General features: G+C 43.2%; 1 protein-coding gene across 1 annotated transcript in view; it reads right to left on the reverse strand.

Annotated features, from left to right (window-relative positions):
• The window catches only part of LOC124593905 (agrin-like), a 669,506-nt gene extending 658,580 nt beyond the window's left edge, over window positions 1-10,926 (reverse strand). Inside the window, exons 1-2 of the mRNA XM_047132256.1 lie at window positions 10,908-10,926; window positions 10,298-10,435 (exon numbers count right to left, since the gene is read on the reverse strand). Coding sequence (XP_046988212.1) covers window positions 10,298-10,435; window positions 10,908-10,926 — 157 coding nt within the window. The remainder of the gene's footprint in view (window positions 1-10,297; window positions 10,436-10,907) is intronic.
• Window positions 10,927-21,005: the final 10,079 nt, after the last annotated feature.

Raw genomic sequence — 21,005 nt, forward strand, 5'->3', positions numbered from 1 at the left:
AACAGAGTTTATGGCGACCTTCCCATCGTGTAACATGTTCACGCTGGCGTTGGGTAGAATTACGGTGAAATTTGGTGCCAATACGATATCATTAACCTATCTTACAACTCACATGAACTTCTGAGCGTTGTGTCTACATCTTGTTGTTTGAAGTGTCGCCTAGCAACGGGTGACATCCCAGAGCGCTACACTTTTGCGTTGTCGCATGCCAACTTTTTTTTTCTTTTCCTTCTTGTCATCGGTCTTCTGACTAGTTTGATGCGGCCCGTCACGAATTCCTTTCCTGTGCTAACCTCTTCATCTCAGAGTAGCAGTTGCAACCTACGTCCTCTGTTATTTGCTGGATGTACTCCAATCTCTGTCTTCCTCTACAGTTTTTGCCCTCTGCAGTTCCCTCTAGTCCCATGGAAGTCATTACCTCATGTCTTCACAGATGTTCTATCATCCTATCTCTTCTCCTTATCAATGTTGTCCACATATTCCTTTCCTCTCCACTTCTGACAGAACCTCCTCATTCCTTACCTTAGCAGTCCACCTAATTTTCAACATTCGTCTGTAGTACCACAACTCAAATGCTTTGATTCTCTTCTGTTCCGGTTTTCCCACAGTCCATGTGTGACTACCATACAATGCTGTACTCCAGATGTACATTCTCAGAAACTTCTTCTTCCAATTAAGGCCGATATTTTATATTAGTTGAGTTCTCTTCGCCAGGAGTGCCGTTTCAGCCATTGCTAGTCTATTTTTGATGTCCTCCTTGCTCCGTCCGTCACTAGTTATTTTACTTCTTAGGTAAAATTCCTTAACTGCATCTACTTCGTGACAATCGATCCTGATATTAAGTTTCTCGCTGTTCTCATTTCTACTACTTCTCATTATCTTCGTCTATCCCCGATTTACTCTCAGTCCATACTCTGTACTCATTAGACTGTTCATTCCATTCAGAAGATAATGTAATTCTTCTTCACTTTCACTCAGGATATCAATGTCATCAGCGAATCGCATCATTGATATCATTTCACCCTGAATTTTAATTGCACTCCTCAACCTTTCTTTTATTTCCGTCATTGCTTCCTCTATGTATAGACTGAACAGTAGGGGCGACGGACTAACACACTTGTCTTACATCCTTTTCAATACGAGCACTTTGTTCTTGGTCATCCACTCTTATTATACCCTCTTGGCTGTTGTTCATATTGTATACGACTCGTCTCTCCCTACAGATTACCTCTGTTTTTCTCAAAATTTCGAACGTCTTCCACCATCTTACATTTCCAGCCTTATATAGGGCAGTAAAAGGAGTAATATTCTCAAAGTCCCAGAGCGAAGCTATCTCGCAACATTATGGCAATGTCGATAGGAGGAGCTCGCGATGAAAACATTTAACCACCGAGACTGGGTCAGTGCAAAACACAAAATCGGCGTTTCTGGCGAGCCAGGCAGCTGACTTCTGCTCAATTTAATGGGGGAGAGCAGCCAAACAGGGACACGTCACCTTCGCTTTGTGACGATAGAAGGTCTAAGGCGAATACAACAAACGGTACCAAGAGCTTTTATGAACCAGTTCTGTACTATATCAAACTTCTTAAGCAAGCACGGCCGGAGGGAAAACCCTGATACTTTCGTAATAGCAAGCCCCCCATGAACCATGGACCTTGCCGTCGGTGGGGAGGCTTGCGTGCCTCAGCGATACAGATGGTCGTACCGTAGGTGCAACCACAACGGAGGGGTATCTGTTGAGAGGCCAGACAAACATGTGGTTCCTGAAGAGGGGCAGCAGCCTTTTCAGTAGTTGCAGGGGCAACAGTCTGGATGATTGACTGATCTGGCCTTGTAACATTAACCAAAACGGCCTTGCTGTGCTGGTACTGCGAACGGCTGAAAGCAAGGGGAAACTACAGCCGTAATTTTTCCCGAGGACATGCAGCTTTACTGTATGATTAAATGATGATGGTGTCCTCTTGGGTAAAATATTCCGGAGGCAAAATAGTCCCCCATTCGGATCTCCGGGCGGGGACTACTCAAGGGGACGTCATTATCAGGAGAAAGATAACTGGCGTTCTACGGATCGGAGCGTGGGATGTCGGATCCCTTAATCGGGCAGGTAGGTTAGAAAATTTAAAAAGGGAAATGGATAGGTTAAAGTTAGATATAGTGGGAATTAGCGAAGTTCGGTGGCAGGAGGAACAAGACTTTTGGTCAGGTGAATACAGGGTTATAAATACAAAATGAAATAGGGGTAATGCAGGAGTAGGTTTCATAATGAATAAAAAAATAGGAGTGCGGGTTACCTACTACAAGCAGCATAGTGAACGCATTATTGTGGCCAAGATAGACACAAAGCCCATGCCTACTACAGTAGTACAATTTTATATGCCAACTAGCTCTGCAGATGATGAAGAAATTGAAGAAATGTATGACGAGATAAAAGAAATTATTCAGGTGGTGAAGGGAGACGAAAATTTAATAGTCATGGGTGACTGGAATTCGTCAGTAGGAAAAGGGAGAGAAGGAAACATAGTAGGTGAATATGGATTGGGGGGAAGAAATGGAAGAGGAAGCCGCCTTGTAGAATTTTGCACAGAGCACAACTCAATCATAGCTAACACTTGGTTCAAGAATCATAAAAGAAGGTTGTATACCTGGAAGAATCCTGGAGATACTAAAAGGTATCAGATTGATTATATAATGGTAAGACAGAGATTTAGGAACCAGGTTTTAAATTGTAAGACATTTCCAGGGGCAGATGTGGATTCTGACCACAATCTATTGGTTATGAACTGCAGATTGAAACTGAAGAAACTGCAAAAAGGTGGGAATTTAAGGAGATGGGACCTGGATAAACTGAAAGAACCAGAGGTTGTAGAGAGTTTCAGGGAGAGCATAAGGGAACAATTGACAGGAATGGGGGAAAGAAATACAGTAGAAGAAGAATGGGTAGCTCTGAGGGATGAAGTAGTGAAGGCAGCAGAGGATCAAGTAGGTAAAAAGGCGAGGGCTAATAGAAATCCTTGGGTAACAGAAGAAATATTGAATTTAACTGATGAAAGGAGAAAATATAAAAATGCAGTGAATGAAGCAGGCAAAAAGGAATACAAACGTCTCAAAAATGAGATCGACAGGAAGTGCAAAATGGCTAAGCAGGCATGGCTAGAGGACAAATGTAAGGATATAGAGGCTTGTCTCACTAGGGGTAAGATAGATACTGCCTACAGGAAAATGAAAGAGACCTTTGGAGAGAAGAGAACCACTTGTATGAATATCAAGATCTCAGATGGCAACCCAGTTCTAAGCAAAGAAGGGAAGGCAGAAAGGTGGAAGGAGTATATAGAGGGTTTATACAACGGCGATGTACTTGAGGACAATATTATGGAAATGGAAGAGGATGTAGACGAAGACGAAATGGGAGATAAGATACTGCGTGAAGAGTTTGACAGAGCACTGAAAGACCTGAGTCGAAACAAGGCCCCGGGAGTAGACAACATTCCATTAGAACTACTGATGGCCTTGGGAGAGCCAGTCATGACAAAACTCTACCATATGGTGAGCAAGATGTATGAGACAGGCGAAATACCCTCAGACTTCAAGAAGAATATAATAATTCCAATCCCAAAGAAAGCAGGTGTTGACAGATGTGAAAATTACCGAACTATCAGTTTAATAAGTCACAGCTGCAAAATACTAACGCTAATTCTTTACAGAGGAATGGAAAAATTGGTAGAAGCCGACCTCGGGGAAGATCAGTTTGGATTCCGTAGAAATGTTGGAACACGTGAGGCAATACTAACCTTACGACTTATCTTAGAAGAAAGATTAAGAAAAGGCAAACCTACGTTTCTAGCATTTGTAGACTTAGAGAAAGCTTTTGACAATGTTAATTGGAATACTCTCTTTCAAATTCTGAAGGTGGCAGGGGTAAAATACAGGGAGCGAAAGGCTATTTACAATTTGTACAGAAACCAGATGGCAGTTATAAGAGTCGAGGGGCAAGAAAGGGAAGCAGTGGTTGGGAAAGGAGTGAGACAGAGTTGTAGCCTCTCCCCGATGTTATTCAATCTGTATATTGAACAAGCAGTAAAGGAAACCAAAAAAAAAATTCGGAGTAGGTATCAAAATTCATGGAGAAGAAGTAAAAACTTTGAGGTTCGCCGATGACATTGTAATTCTGTCAGAGACAGCAAAGGACTTGGAAGAGCAGTTGAACGGAATGGACAGTGTCTTGAAAGAAGGATATAGGACGAACATCAACAAAAGCAAAACGAGGATAATGGAATGTAGTCAAATCGGGTGATGCTGAGGGAATTAGATTAGGAAATGAGACACTTAAAGTAGTAAAGGAGTTTTGCTATTTAGGGAGTAAAATAACTGATGATGGTCGAAGTAGAGAGGATATAAAATGTAAACTGGCAATGGCAAGGAAAGCGTTACTGAAGAAGAGAAATTTGTTGACATCGAGAATAAATTTAAGTGTCAGGAAGTCGTTTCTGAAAGTATTTGTATGGAGTGTAGCCATGTATGGAAGTGAAACATGGACGATAACTAGTTTGGACAAGAAGAGAATAGAAGCTTTCGAAATGTGGTGCTACAGAAGAATGCTGAAGATAAGGTGGGTAGATCACGTAACTAATGAGGAGGTATTGAATAGGATTGGGGAGAAGAGAAGTTTGTGGCACAACTTGACTAGAAGAAGGGATCGGTTGGTAGGACATGTTTTGAGGCATCAAGGGATCACAAATTTAGCATTGGAGGGCAGTGTGGAGGGTAAAAATCGTAGAGGTAGACCACGAGATGAATACACTAAGCAGATTCAGAAGGATGTAGGCTGCAGTAGGTACTGGGAGATGAAGAAGATTGCACAGGATAGAGTAGCATGGAGAGCTGCATCAAACCAGTCTCAGGACTGAAGACCACAACAACAACAACAACAAGCGGTAGTGACGAATGACGGCGGGAAAACATTAGCCACTACTACGCTCCATCGATATCCCAGCAGTTTAGCACGTAAGGCAGTCAGTCAAATGGATCGATCGTGTACATGGCGTTTGCACTCGATTCCCTGATTTCCCCGTAGTGACGTCTGGCACAAGTCTGTCGTAGATTTCCTGCACACTACAGACAGCAACAACCGCTTCTGGGAGAGATGGTTACGTCACCATAATCACAAGCTGTAGAGTCCAACACTACTGTGTGCCTCTATCGCAGATGGGAGGACCTTCCCACTAGGGTCGGGACACCAGCGTTCCTGACATTCCAGCGGACCGAAATTTTGGAAATTTGTGGTAAGGTCTTATGGGGTCAAACTGCTGATGTCATCGGTCACTAGGCTTACGCACTACTTAATCTAACTTTAATTAACTTACGCTAAGGACAACACACTCACCCATGCCCGAGGGAGGACTCGAACCTCCGACGGGGTGATCCGCGCGGGCCGTGTCAAGGCGCCTTCGACCGCCTGGCTAACCCGTGCCACCAGCGGACTGAACTGGGCTTACCTGGACGGCAGGCCAATATCGTCGACATTCACAGCTACAAGGCAACCGTCATCGTGGTACGACGGAAGTCAAAGAAGGGTGGTGAGTGGGAGGGAACGGAGCCCCTCCCAAGTCGGCGTGTGTAAGTTCAATACACGCTCCGCCGTCGCTCACTGCACTCAGCACTGGGGCCACCGCAAGCGGCGGTCGCCAATGCCGTAGCTGGCGGGAATGAACCGTGCGGTGTCAGCTGCTTCCAATGGGCTGAAGACCACTTAAGACGCAATTCCTCAGTGGTCATTGACAGATGATTCCAACTGCGAGTCGAGACGCTTCATGTACTTTTATAACTCTTTCTGGATCCTCTTTCACTGCGCCCAATGGCGACCGCAGGTCACTACCGTCCTTCCGAGGAAAACTGGCAATGGGCGAACTGGAGAGTGCCTTTTGACACATAACGAGCTCTGCTTACACCCTCCGAACAGTCGCCTCTTGCAGCACCGTTGTAGAGGAAGGTTGCAGGCACTTTTGAGCCAAATTTCAAACATATGCGTCGGAATGGAAGGTAATTATGGGAGTTTCGAAAAAGAGACCCTTAAATTTTGTTGCAGAGTGTAGAAGAAATATACAAGAAGCCAAGGATCGTTGTAATGATAACAAGCAGAAGACTCCAATGGACTGGACACTGTGACAATGGGGGAAGCGAGATGGGCCATAATGGCAATGGACGGGTTACCATCAGGCAACAGAATAGAGAGAAGACCCAGAAAGAGATGGAGGCATGGAGTAAAAGAAGACTTTCTGCAGATGTGTGTCTGGAAACAGGTAGCAGAAGACACAAATAGATGGGGACATCTAAGTATGACGTTGCAAGGATTTCTGGACCTGATGGCGTGAAGTAAGTACTAGCTGTCCAAAAATTGTTGAAATTGTCATTTACAAAAAAAGATCTGACTTAAAATCGAAGCCGTGAACCAGTAATGGCAACTAAATAAAGTTCGTTGAAAAGCATTTGTGGCCGTTTGCCGAACTCCCTTAGCTTTGAGAAAACACAATATACTAAAGACACGACAGATACAATGAGATCAACGAATGATGCAGCACATAGCACATGAACAGAAATCAGCAGAGTAGAATGTTCCATATACTTGGTGTACATGTTGAAAGAAACTTAAACTGTGAGAATTTCTGAACTGCTCAAACAATTAAGTTCAGGTTCTTAAGTTCGTTGATAATCACTAGATTTGGAAACAAACGAATTAAAACTTCTAACATATTTCTGCTATTTCCAGTCAGTGATATCTTACGGAATAATTTTCAGGAGAGGCACATGCCGAAGAAATGGTTCAAATGGCTCTGAGCACTATGGGACTCAACTGCTGTGGTCATAAGTCCCCTAGAACTTAGAGCTACTTAAACCTAACCAACCTAAGGACATCACACAGATCCATGCCCGAGGCAGGATTCGAACCTGCGACCGTAGCGATCGTGCGGTTCCAGACTGTAGCGCCTTTAACCGCTCAGCCACTCCGGCCGGCCATGCCGAAGAAAGCAGGTAGTGATAGCACAAAAGTGAACGGCAGAAATAATATACGGTATTCAATCTCGGTCATCTTGTAGGTACCTCTTCAGAGGGTTAGGCCTTATAAATAAGCCGTCACATATTAGGGACGCTATCGATATTCACAATTACAACACTGGAAGAGAAAATGGCCTTTGTTACGCATTATTAAATCTGTCAGTGGGTCATAAAGGAGTTCATTATGGATCAGCAAGTATTTTTGATTATTTACTGAACAACATAATATGTCGGACAGATAACGCAAGTTTCAAATATACCCTAAAATCATTTTTAGGGTTCCGTACCTCAGTCAGTAAAAACGATACCCTTATGGAATTACCTCGTTCTCTGTCTGTCAGTCTGTCTAGTCGGCTGTTAAAAACACTTTTCCTCAGGAACGGATAGAGGTATCAGGACAAAATTTATATCACGTTTTAAGATCTACGGTCCCTTCTAAATCATTGTGGTCAAAGGATACGCCCATTTACACTGAAACGCCAATGGAACTGGTATAGACATGCATATCCAAATACAGAGATATCTAAACAGGCAGAATACGGTGCTGTGGTCGGCAACGCATTTATAAGACAACAAATGTCTGGCGCAGTTGTTAGACGTTTACTGGTGCTACAATGGGAAGTTATTAAGATTTAAGTGAGTTTCAACATGGTGTCATAGTCGGCGCACGAGCTATGCGTTACAGCATTTCCGGAGTAGCGATGGAGTGGGGATTTTCCCGTACGATCATTTTACGAGTGTACCGTGAATTTCAGGAATCCGGTAAAACATCAAACCTCCGACTTCGCTGCGGCCGGAAAAAGATCCTACAAGGCGGGACCAACAACGACTGAAGCGAATCGTTCAACGTGACAGAAGTGTAACCCTTCCGCAAATTGCTGCATGTTCCACTGCTGCAGAATGTGTCAGCGTGCGAAACATCATCGATATGGGCTCTCGGAGTCGAAGGCTCACTCGTGTGCTCTTGATGACTGCACGACATAAAACTCCACGCCTCGCGTGGGCTCATCAACGTGACACTGGACTGCTGATGACTGGAAACATGTTTCCTGGTCGGACGAGTCTCGTTTCAAATTATATCGAGCGAATGGTCGTGTAAGGGTGTGGAGACAACCTCACGAATGCATGAACCCTGCATGTCAGCAGAGACTGTTCAAGCTGATAGACGCTCTGTAATGGTATGGAGCGTGTGCAGTTGTAGTGATGGGACCCCTGATACGTCTAGATACGACTCTGACAGCTGACATGTATGTAAGCATCGTGTCCGATCACCCCTGATACGTCTAGATACGTCTAGATACCTGCATCCATTCATGTCCATTGTGCATTCCTACGAACTTGGACAATTCCAGCAGGGCAATGAGACTGACCATACGTCCAGAATTGCCACAGAATGGCTCCAGGAACGCTGTTCTGAGTTTAAACACTTCCCCTGGCCATCAAACTCCGCAGACATGAGCATTATTGTGCATATCTGGGATGCCTTGCAACGTGCTGTTCAGAAGAGATCTCCACCCTCTCGTACACTTGCGGATTGATGGACAGCCCTGCAGGATTCATGGTGTCAGTTCGCTCCGGCACTACTTCAGACATTAGTCGAGACCATGCCACACCGTGTTGCGGCACTTCTGCGTGATCACGGGGGCCCTACACGTATTAGGCAGCTGTACCAGTTCTTTGGCTCTTCAGTATATATCACACACTTTGATACTCGCAAACTCGTTTATCAAAACCTACAAGTTACTTCCTGTTGACCTATAGTTATGAAACTTGACAAGACGCAAGATTTCACAGTACAAGCAAAGGGAAAAAAATCCTAAAATTGTGAATTTAAAATCATATCAGGCCGTTTGTTATTCGAGTGTTCATCCGTCTGTTACGATCCCTCTTCCTCAGGAACAAGTAGGCATATCAAGTTGAAACTTACGTCACACACTAACACCTGTACTCCGTTGACGTTGTAAGAAAGGTAAGCTTCTGTCAATAAAATCGAAACATGCCGCCAGCTATGTCACATGTTTTGATAATTGCGAACTCATTCATCAAAATCTGTAGGGTACTTGCCATTGACCAAGAATCATGAAATTTTACAAAAATCAAAGTTTCAATGCATAATTAATGGAACTGACCGGGAAAGTATTAATCTATAAGTATATCACACGAAAAATATATTTGAAATTACAGTGAAATGAATATCCCTGGCTACATACAGGCGTTGATATTATTCAACGGGGACAGTCGAATATATATATATATTTCGGTAGGTGACGCCGTCGGAGCCGCACACAGGGGCCAGGTCCGGGGTGCAGGCCGACGGGCAGTCTGCGAACACACGAGGCCCAGGGGGAATGAGCAAAGCTCACCGCGCGCGCCGGCGAGACAATTCTGGTATCTGGTATCTGGTATCTGGTATTCTGGTATCTGTTCTTTCGGACATGTCCGATAGAACAGATACCATCTTCATATAAAAATATATTTCTTTGTCATTTGTGGTCCGGCAGTCTGTTTGTCCGTTTGTTAAAATCCTTTTTTTCTCAGGAACGGATAAACTCATCAAGTTGAAGTTTATGACACATACTAAGCTTCTAAGCCAATGTAATCAAAATTTGTGTAACATATTTTGATATTCGAATACTCACTCACTAAAACCTGTAGGTAGTTCCTGTTTACCTATTATAATGAAATTTGGCAAGAAGTAACGTTTCACATTAAAATTAGAGGAAAAGTCAGAAAATTGTTAATTTTTTATTATATTACATTAAATAAACATTTCTTTTGCCACTTGTTATCCAACTTTGAACTTTAAAACTTACTCGAAAGTTTTGGAATTCCTGGGACCGATATTTTGGATATATGAACGAGATGTTGCCCGAACTATCACATCGGTTATTTAGCCGTGTGTTGTGTGGGTACGAGACAGTTGATGCAGTGCGGCTCGGATGTTGGGGCGTTTGCGTTTTGCAGGCCAATGAAATACACAGAAAATAAGAGAAAGAAGGGACACTGAGTAAAGTAAGGCAAATCTAAATTCAAATGATGGAAATAACCACAGTATCTACAATAAGAGTAAACAGTGGAATAGTAAATCATATATTCATGAGATAACAAGCAGAAATCGACGTGGGATGAATGATTTGCTGTATGCGCAGTTAAGTTTCCACGGAACCCTGAGAACGCGAGACCCAATCACACTTGACCATTTCTCTTTTAATTTAGCACCTTGTTTCAGGCACGCTGCGGTACTCACCACACTCCCCAGGGTGGGCGAGGCGCGTGCGGTCTCTGTGCAGGCAGGCCTTCCTGCGCAGCAGGCAGAGGTTTCGGTAGGTGACGCCGTCGGAGCCGCACACAGGGGCCAGGTCCGGGGTGCAGGCCGACGGGCAGTCTGCGAACACACGAGGCCCAGGGGGAATGAGCAAAGCTCACCGCGCGCGCCGGCGAGACAATTCTGGTCATCCCTGCACTTGTGAGTAGGGCTATGATCCTGTACGAAAAAAATTGGTTCAAATGGCTCTGAGCACTATGGGACTCAACTGCTGAGGTCATAAGTCCCCTAGAACTTAGAACTACTTAAACCTAACTAACCTAAGGACAACACACACATCCATGCCCGAGACAGGATTCGAACCTGCGACCGTAGCGGTCGCGCGGTTCCAGACTGTAGTGCCAGAACCGCTCGGCCACCAGTGGCCGGCGATCCTGTACATAAAGTGTCGTCTGGTTGTATTGTTCTCGAGTAGCCAGTTGGGTGCAGCCGTTTGTAAAACACGATGTTCAGCAGCATGCCTGCTGTGATCTTCAGGCGGTTCCTGGAGAAAGAGCGTGTTGGCTACATTGTTCCTCGTTCATACTCTTACCCTGTAACACCACTCCCATACTCGAACTCCCGTGTATAAAACTGCTTCAGATATCTGATTAATTTACAACTGAGGTAATGTATTAAATATTTTTTCGTGGAGAAAAGGTGAAAAAACAGCCAATTAAGATGCTATAGTACAAAGTTTATTGAAAAGCTCTTGACCTAGGGTTTCGACATCCTTGAAAACATCTTCTTCAGAAGGATCAGTGACTGACACTGGTTACATTAGGGTGTCGAGCTACACTTAAATATGTAGCTATAAGGCACGAAGCAGATTCACCTCTACAATACTAAAACCACAATGTGTCGTGTCAACGGTCATTAGAAAGTGATCTCACTAGTTGCATTTACAAAGCACTTTCTAATGACAATCAGAACGATATTTTGTGGTTTTGTTATTATGGAGATGAAACTGATCTCTATTTGTGCCTTACGGCTATGTATTTAACATACCTGCCAAGAGGTTTTCAGTAAATCTTGTACTGTTGCAACTGATTTGGCTCTCTCTCTCTCTCACTCTCTCTCTCTCTCTTTCTCGCTCTCTCTCGCTGTCTTCTTTTCTTCACGAAGAAAACGTTACAGATGCTGTTTCCAGCCATATTCAAGTTTTTAACATCTTTTAATGTCAAATATTTGACATAAGCTCATAAAACCTTTGTGTTTGAATACACAAAACCCTAATTATGTTGGTTTTATCAGTTTCGTTTTATTCACCCACACACTAACGAATACGTCAAAACAAAAATTGGAAAACCAAGAATGTGATAAATCCTTTATACGTTGACGTATGACATTTTTGGAAAGTACAAAATAGTGTAATATTGTTTATTTTAGGTTTCATCAAAAATATGTCGTCAAAGCAGTCATTAATTGCAAGTTAACATGTTAACTATTTAATCACGGTATCAGTTACGTTCTTTACATGTTAAGTTTGTTACAAAATCCAAGCGCATTTAATTGTATTTTTAATGGTTTAATGGCCACTCCTGCCGGCTTTAATGAATAAAATCTGACAGTAGTTTATATCTTTAAATTCGATCAATAGCTATAAAACACTGAAAATCAAGTTTTTGTCACCCATGTAAGCTGTTAGATAGGCAACTGGAAGCCGGTACTGTGTGGGTATTTTAGCCGTTTAGTGATATAGATTGTTCCACATCCATCCCGTCACTAAGCAACCACATGCTGGTTGGAGTGGAGTGTTGGTAGTGGCGGCGGTGGTGGTAGTGGTGCTGATGGAAAAAGGGGGGGGGGGCAGGCGCAGTTGCCTAGTGCTGGTCACAAACTCTGGCCCCTTCCATTTTTATTCTAGTGAAACCAGGACTTCTTTCTCTTACATTATATGGTCATTTTAGCCATTTATCAATCACATATAGGATTTGTAGGCTCATGCACTACAACCCTGTTGGGATGGTGGTTCCATTAATCTGTTGTGCCACTGGCTCTTCAGTAACTGACCGTGGGACTCTAAATAGATACCATGGTTCGGGTTTAAGCATTCCTGTGTGTTAGATGTGGACCTCCTGGCTTTTGCCTTTTCAGGTAATTTCCATGTATGACGTTTTATCACGACAGGTAGAGTGGTTTTATTTAGTTCCGCATGCAGGTTTCGAATGTGAGTCCAATTTGGCGCCTTCAAAATAAGTCTCAAACACCTTTTTTGTATGACATGGAGTGTTTTTATGTTTGAGTTACGTCTAGTTCCATAAGAAGAACTTCAATAGATCATAGAAGGGAGCAGGATAGATTTGCAGAGACGAAGTTTTGTCGAGGTATTCTTGTAGTACTGGACAGTAACAGGCACAGAGCATAAAGTGTCCTAATTAACATCTCCTTCTTCGCTATTACATATCGTTTGAAAAGTGGTTTGTCTAGTTTGATTACCAGGTAGTGTACATGAGTAGTGCGCTGATCACTGTCCCGTTTTTGTTCAGACAACTTCTTAAGTCGGGCCGTTTACAAATAAATTGACGGCTTGAGTCTTGCTCGCATTAGCTTAATCATGTTGGAGGCAGCACATTGTTTTATCAACGTTGACTGTTGTTGTAATTTGATTATTGCAGCGTTTACTGTGTAGCTCTTTGCGAGTAGGGCTGTGTCGTCCTGAAATTGCGCGATGACAGGATGGGCATTGTCGGTAATTAGTTGACGCACAAGGTAAACAGTGTTGGCGACAACACCTGATCCAGATGTTTTGTGCTGGACCGCTGACAATCTGTCTCAACGAAAAACCGTATATCTGTTATGAGGCTGTTCACTAATTTAACAAATAGTCCGGTATGAATAAGATGTCGTTCAGTTTCAATGCTTCTGCCGCACCCTTCGCCCTTAGCACTCCCTCCCGAACAAGGTTATGTGCAGAACCACCGTTTCTATTAATCAGGCTGTCGAACAATCGCACCTCAATACGTTCCTTAAAATACAGTTCCAAAACGAGGTCTACTTCAGGTTCACATCTCACTGAGCCCCCTACTGTAGCTATGCAGTGTTCCGCAACAGCATATTTTGTGGGTTCGGTGTGATCCCTGTGCTCTTGGCACCTTTATTCCACTGCCCGCACAGTACGCAAACTTTCCACAGTCAAGCCGTGATTGGCCGACGTTCTAAGGAACTTTTCGAGACATTACTGTGGCCCTATCATGAGTCACGTCAGACGTAGTCCCTCAAAGCATACCATCGATTGACTCAAGCTCACATCTTTGGTAATTTTGCCGATGTGAAAACTTATGCTAAGTATTTAAATGAGGTAAAATAACAACCACGTTTCATATTATATTTGTTCGAAAGTGCGCATCAATAAGGAATGATCTGCGATCCTTTCTTTTTTTTCAGAAATAAACAGCTCTCTGTACATACTTACCCGTTCACTATTTCAATATTAATGATTTCAGACACGGTCGCCCAGCTTCAGATCGTATTGACAGTTGTACAGCAACTCGTCATACAGAACGACTTTCACTGTCGCATACAATTTCACTGTATTAAGCCAACGTTGTGTCGACGAAAGGTGTAAGCTTACTATCTTATTTTTGGTATTCAGTGAAAGTGATGAAAGCTCTAATCTTATTCGAAGTGTCAATCTTCATTTTTAAATACCGGACTTTTTCAAACAGAGCTCTTGAATAGTCGACATGTTACGCCACAGTGGTTCTGAGTACAACCAATGCGATCTTTGTCAGTAGCACTGTCGCCGCCAGTGGCATTCGGTGAGAAGTAAGTGCGGGAGTCACGTGTTTGTTACGCTGCTGTGAGGCCTGGCAGTTTAGTGGAACACAGAGAGGCAAATGCAGAGGATGTTGCTTTTTGGAAATACGATTCGGTAAAGACTGATTTGAGAACCTTAAAGAATTTCAGGCAATGATGTGGCTCCTTTGCTTGCTCGTGCGAAATTTATCATGATTTTTGGAAATCAAATTTTAGGTGATTTTTCTTTACTGATTTAGGTTAGTTAGTTTGATGGGTCAGACATTATTAAAGCAAGTTTTCTGCCCACAGAGTTGTAGATTCAACATTCACTAAGTAATTTCATGGCAGCGTCATAATTTTTTTATAGGAAGTGATTTTTGGAAAGATGGTTATAATTGTCAAGAATCAGAGTTTCATAATATTGTTTTAGAATACTGGTGTCTTTTCAGTCACACACTAAGTCGAGTTTCTACCAGAGTCTCCTAACAAAAATTTTGTTTTGTAAATATGTGTCGCTGTATTGCACTGACCGGAACACAATCATTCAGAAAAGCATGATACTCATATGTTAAGCAAAGGTGCATGTCCTTGAGTTGTACTGTGCAGGGCTTTCTTTTCTTTATCTACTTTACTGCTGCGCTACATTATTATTATTATTATTATTATTTGCATCACTTTCGAACAGTAGCGAGTTTTAATTGTCACAAGTAAGCCACGAAAATTTTTAAGGGCCAATTTAACGTTTGTCAGGACACTGAAATCATTCACAGTTAAGCATTGCGTTTCGAAATCATTGTCGGGATAAGCTTAGGTAAAGTTAAGATCTCATTTTCTTATGCAGATAATCTTATTCTTACTGTGCAGTCTCACATTGGCATGTGCATCATTTAATGATTTGACTTGCATACTAAATTTACAGGGAATGTTAAGAGAAGCACTTCGGACAGTTATTCTTTCAAAATTCATTTTCTTATTTTATGTAGTACTTTATGTTAGTTTCGTGTGTTGAATCTGTGAGCTACGCACTGTGATGTCACTGCACTGCACAATACAGAACTTCACAGAATTGCTTTCTTGGGCTGTAGTTTTTTCGGTAAAAATTAATTGCAATACACTTATATAATTTGCGACATAGGAGACTCTTTTATCCGATAGCGTTAACGTAATCACACCACTGGCATTGCTCACGATCACAATGTAAACACACACGAAAGTTAAAGAACAGGAGCGCAGTCCAGTTCAGTTAACAGAACAAATAACACAAGTTATGAAGGATAGACACTAGTCAAAAGGTTATTTGGAAAGTTTATGCATTTCATGCTAAGGAGTGAGTTATCGACCCCATGTGTCCAGTGAAAGAGATGACAGGAGTTTCTTGTAGAACTTGTGTGTGTCCCAAGGGGGGTTGGGTTGTTTTGGGGGAGGAGACCAGACAGCAAGGTCATTGGACTAATCGGATTAGGGAAGGACAGGGAAGGAAGTCGGCCGTGCCTGCAGCGATTCAGGGAAATCACGGAAAACCTAGATCAGGATGGCAGGACGTGGGATTGAGCCGTTGTCCTCCCGAATGCGAGTCCAGCGTGCTAACCACTGCGCCACCTCGCTCAGTGTGTCCCAAGGGTATTCCCATTACAACAGTAACACCGCGAAGGGTGCATGCAACAAACAAATGAGCATGAAGATGATCGCATACTTGCAAACGCAAGAGATTAACAATTCAACGCAACAACACAAAATAGGAAGGAGTAAGGCCGTTTAAATTTTGTATACAATGAAAGATTATGCAGCACCTTTCTCATTCAAAAATCGCATTTGAATATTCATTGCTTGTGAGAAGATGGCGTTACGCCTTGTGTAAGAAGAGCTAAGAAGCTTAGCTTTCCTGATCCGTAGCTTCTGCAGCACATTGGTGCTGCGGAGTATTACCTCCCCGAAGATGCGCTTGATAACGATCTCCTTGTCTTTGTCTGCGAGATAAACTAATCTAATGCTTGAGCTCAAACGGCTCTGAGCACTACGGGACTTAACATCTGAGGTCGTCAGTCTAATGCTTGAACACACAAGTTTATTTAACGGATATGTACAGATAAAAAAGCAGCAAGAGGAAGTAAGTACATTAGTTCCAGTAAGTAAATATGCCTCTAGTAAGATTTTGGCAAACTACTTTCGATTCGCAAGATTATCCTAGCATATTTCGTTCCCAGGAATAATGGAGTGAGATTCATAGGTGCCGGCCGAAGTGGCCGTGCGGTTAAAGGCGCTGCAGTCTGGAACCGCAAGACCGCTACGGTTGCAGGTTCGAATCCTGCCTCGGGCATGGATGTTTGTGATGTCCTTAGGTTAGTTAGGTTTAAATAGTTCTAAGTTCTAGGGGACTAATGACCTCAGCAGTTGAGTCCCATAGTGCTCAGAGCCATTTGAACCATTTGATTCATAGGTAGCGAAATAATGAAGTATGATCCTTTCAGGTCTACAATGACTGCGCGTACAAATATAACTGCTATACTGCCTTTGAGGTCAGGTGTAGAGAACATACATCTGATTCAGGTTGTAGCTCACCTTTGGGTACCCATTTTTCTGATACGGGTGACTGTTAGCATTATTTTATCCAACTTTTCAGTGGCCCGTAGCGAACGTAAGGGAAATGTTCTTAATGTTCTAGAAGAACTAGATCTACTATGCCTTAAAGTAATCCCCTGGTCGTACTCTCAACACTCAAGCTGAATTCAAACATAAATCGATTTTAGCTAATTTCGATTCAGTGGATAACCCGGCGCGTTTACCTGTTTGTGCATTGCCTCCTTTTCCTCGCCCCCTCCCTCCCCTCCCCCTTCTTATGGTTTGATATTTTATGCATCCCTTCCTTTTAATTTTCAAAAAGTTTTAACATTTTCAGCAGTTTCCCACAGCACGCCATTAAGGCCCTGCAATGCAATACTGTTTATGTTTTATATTTTAGTGTTTGACGTAATCTAGTGTGCTTCCGATTGCTAGTAATGTTCTCGCACTCAGAGTTGGCCCTGCGTCTCTGCGCATGCGCCATCTGCCTAATGGACCATTGTATTTTTTCACGTTAGCCTGCGGGTAGCCTCGGTGCTGCCCCGTACTTCGAGCGTCGGATACGCTCTAACATAGTATGATTTTCATCTGTTTCCCTCCATTCCCCTAATTTCGCTGTATTTCATCGATTTATTTATGTTACTGTTTTTTAGGTTCCGCCTATTTGCCCCCCTTCTGCATTTGTCGTGGGATACGACATGATTTTTAGAATGGGGCAAAATTCTAGGAATCAAAGGAAAAGTTTAATATCAGCATTACGTTGTAATTGCAAGTACTGATAAATGCTATACTTTTTGTTACTTGCATTCAGCCACTTCACTCAAAGCTCCTAACAAAGGCTGTCACTTCGTTGTATTATTTCATGGTTTCTCTCTATTCAGGGCTTCACCTGATGGTGTAACTGATGTTACGAAACCGGTCGTCCTTTTTAGAGGCAATGACCATACAGCTACAGCGGTGTTTCTATTTAAGATAATCAAATTCTGTCAGGTTTTCAGCCGAATGATTTCGTCGAGTTGGCGCTTCGTTGGATGAGTACCACCCTCATTATTTTCTGACCAAGTGTGGCCGGCGTCTTGATTGTCGTTAGGCAGTTGCTACAGCAGGGCGGGGTGCCCTCCTTCCCCTCCCTTCGCGCTAGGGCGGGCGGGGGTGGGAGGAGCTGCAGAGCTCGAATTCCGGTATAGTCAGTTACCTTCCACCACGCGGGGCGTAAGGACGTCTCTAGGCTGGGGATTGCTCATAGTGTACTGGAACCAGAACGTGTCCGAAGCAGAACTTCGCCGGTAACGACCCCCTCTCTTTACAAGGCCTTCATTAGTCCTAATTTCGATGGTTTCCTTTGTTAAGCTGTCCCCGAATCCACCGCCCCTGAAAAGCACTCTTCGTCTGTTCGTAATCAAGCATATTGTTCTCTTCCAATCTATGCTCAGCAACCTCAGACTTCTTTTTCTGTCTACTACCGCCCTGAAAAAGCGCAGTTCAGTAGCAGTTAGAGTACTTGTTATTTTGAGTGTTTTACATTCTCTGTTAACACACGATGATAGATCGAATAGCGCAAGAGACTTATTTTGGACCATTCTATTAGACGGTCTGTTGTTTCCACTTTCGAAAACAGTGTGCATCGAGAACAGTTTTCCGTTGACTCGGAAGGTAGCGTGAAATAAGTGATGCGCAGTATTTGTTTGAACCTTCCTCTACACACTGCAAAGGAGAAATTGCAAGTATTAGTCAAAACGCCAGATATACTACGCCTGACTGCTCTCACACTTGGTATCCAGGGAGAGTATGCAGACTAAAGACAAACACTAAAATTTTGATCTGAATTAATGGATCAAAAGCATCCCGTATGCTAAAGTAATGTCAACTTCAAACCCATAAGTAACTCCGTGAAGGAGTACGTAGGTCTGCAGTCTTTTGTGGCCACTGTTATGTGTTTTAAGGTAAAATATTCGAGGGTGCTGGCTAGCGTCATGTTGCTCTTCGGTTTGTCATTGCACAGTCGGCTTTTCGACTGTTCTGCTGGTCTTTTATTCGGTATATTCTGGTATTTACAGTTGGCAGAACACTGAAGGGGACCAGTGTCGTGTTCACTTGTAAAGTGGAACTTCCGCGCGCTTATTCAGGGGAGTTGGGGTTGTTGGGTCGAATTCTTCCTGCTACCATTGGATAGTGGACAAAATGGACTGAGTGGGAAAGGCGGAATGTTTGACGAAGTATTATTGTCGCGCTGCTTCCTAGTCGTTGTTTGTGTTGCTCGCACGCAGTGTCTGCGCGGCCACTGTGGCCGAGCGGCTCTAGGCACTTCAGTCCGGAACCGCGTGACTGCTACGGTGGCTGGTTCGAATCCTGCCTCGGGCATGGATGTGTGTGATGTCCTTAGGTTAGTTAGGTTTATGTAGTTCCAAGTTCTAGGGGACTGATGACTTCAGATGTTAAGTCCCATAGGGCTCAGAGCCATTTCAACCGTTTGAGCAGTGTCCGCGCGTTTGCAGTCCACACTCACACTGATTGGTATAGACGCCAGTCGTGCGTAGCCTTGGACTAGTCAGCTAAATTTTTAATCTTCTGCGGTGGTCAGAAAATTGTTTTCGCATTTCTTAAGAATCCTAGTGCTATTTTCTGTTGTTGGTCCTTTATAGGGCAGAGCCGGCAGTCGATTGTCCTCTTCTTCTTTTATCTCAGAGCTGCAGGTTCCATGCATTGCCTTCTTGTGTGGCAATGTAGCCATTCCTCTGAAAGACTTCCCTCAAGTATACTACAAACGAACCTTACGAACGACTATGAAGTGCATGGGAATGGGTGCACTCCGTTGTATCAGTTATTAACACATCTTCATTTTCCATTCACGTATTGAGCTAGGAAAGAAATATTGGTTGAACGCCTCTGTGTGTTCTGCGATTTTCCTCGCCATCACTACAGAAGCGACAGGCAGGAGTTTATAGTATATTGCTAGATTCGTCATTTGAAGCTAGTTGTTGAAACTTTGTAAGTAGGTTTTTCTCCGGTTACTTTACGCTACTTTCAGGCGTCTGCCATTTCAATTCCTTCATCATCTCCGCTGCACTCTTGTATGGCTCGATCAAACCTGTTACCATTCGCACTGACCTCTGTATATGTGCAGTATCCACTGTTATGTCTATGTGGTACGAATCCCAGGGACTTGATTAGTATACTAGGATGGGTCGCACGAGTGTTTTGTAAAATGAATCAATTTCACTAATATCCTGCCAATGAAACTAATTCTGCCACCTTGTTTGTCTACGAATGAGTCTATGTTATCACTGCACTTCATATTCCTACAAATTGCTACACCCAGTTAATTGAGTTGAGCGATTGCATTCGTGACCCACTGATATTGTAGTTAGAGAATACAACTTTTCCGTATCGGTTGGAGTTATGGCTTTCAGTCCCAAGACTGGATTGTTACCCATGTCAGTCTATCCTGTGAAAGCCTCTTCATCTCTGTGTTGCTATGCAAATCTACATCTATTTGAATCATGAAGCAACTTATTTTATTCGAGCGTTGACCTCCCTGTAGAATTCCACCACCCTCTCCCCGCCCCCCTCTACCCCGCTCTAACCCTCTCGAACACTTACTTCCATTACCAAACTGAAAATTCATTACTGCCTTGGGATGCATGCTATCAACTAGTCCCTTCTTTTGATCAAGTTATTCAATAAATTTCATTCTTCCTGCACTACGGTTTCAGTGCCTCCTCAGTAGTTAACAGATCAACCCAACTTATCTTCTGTAGTTTTCCACAGCACCACATTTCAAAAGCGTCTATCTTATTCTTGTCTCTCTTGTCCACTTTCCACTTTAATACAAGCTATACACCATACAATTCTTCCCTAACAAACCATCAGAGTTAACAAATCCCTCTTCTCCTTGTTATTGGTTCAAATGGCTCTGAGCACTATGGGACTTAACATCTATGGTCATCAGTCCCCTAGAACTTAGAACTACTTAAACCTTACCAACCTAACGACATCACCCAACACCCAGTCATCACGAGGCAGAGAAAACCCCTGACCCCGCCGGGAATCGAACCCGGGAACCCAGGCGTGGGAAGCGAGAACGCTACCGCACGACCACGAGCTGCCGACCCTTGTTATTGCCTGTCTGCAGTTTATATCCATGATGAATTGTTGTGCTGCCAAATAACTTAACTCCTCTAATGCTTTCAGTGTCTTAGCACTTAATCCAATTATCTCTGCATCGTCTGTTTTAATGCAAGTGAATTTCATTACCCTTCTTTTTGTTTTGCTGATGTTCATCTTATAACCTCTTGTCAAGACACTATACTTTCCTATCAACTGCTCTTCCAAGTCTTTGGTCATCTTTGAC

The sequence above is a fragment of the Schistocerca americana genome, chromosome 2 (assembly GCF_021461395.2).
Source record: "Schistocerca americana isolate TAMUIC-IGC-003095 chromosome 2, iqSchAmer2.1, whole genome shotgun sequence".
NCBI classification, from domain to species: Eukaryota; Metazoa; Arthropoda; class Insecta; order Orthoptera; family Acrididae; genus Schistocerca; species Schistocerca americana.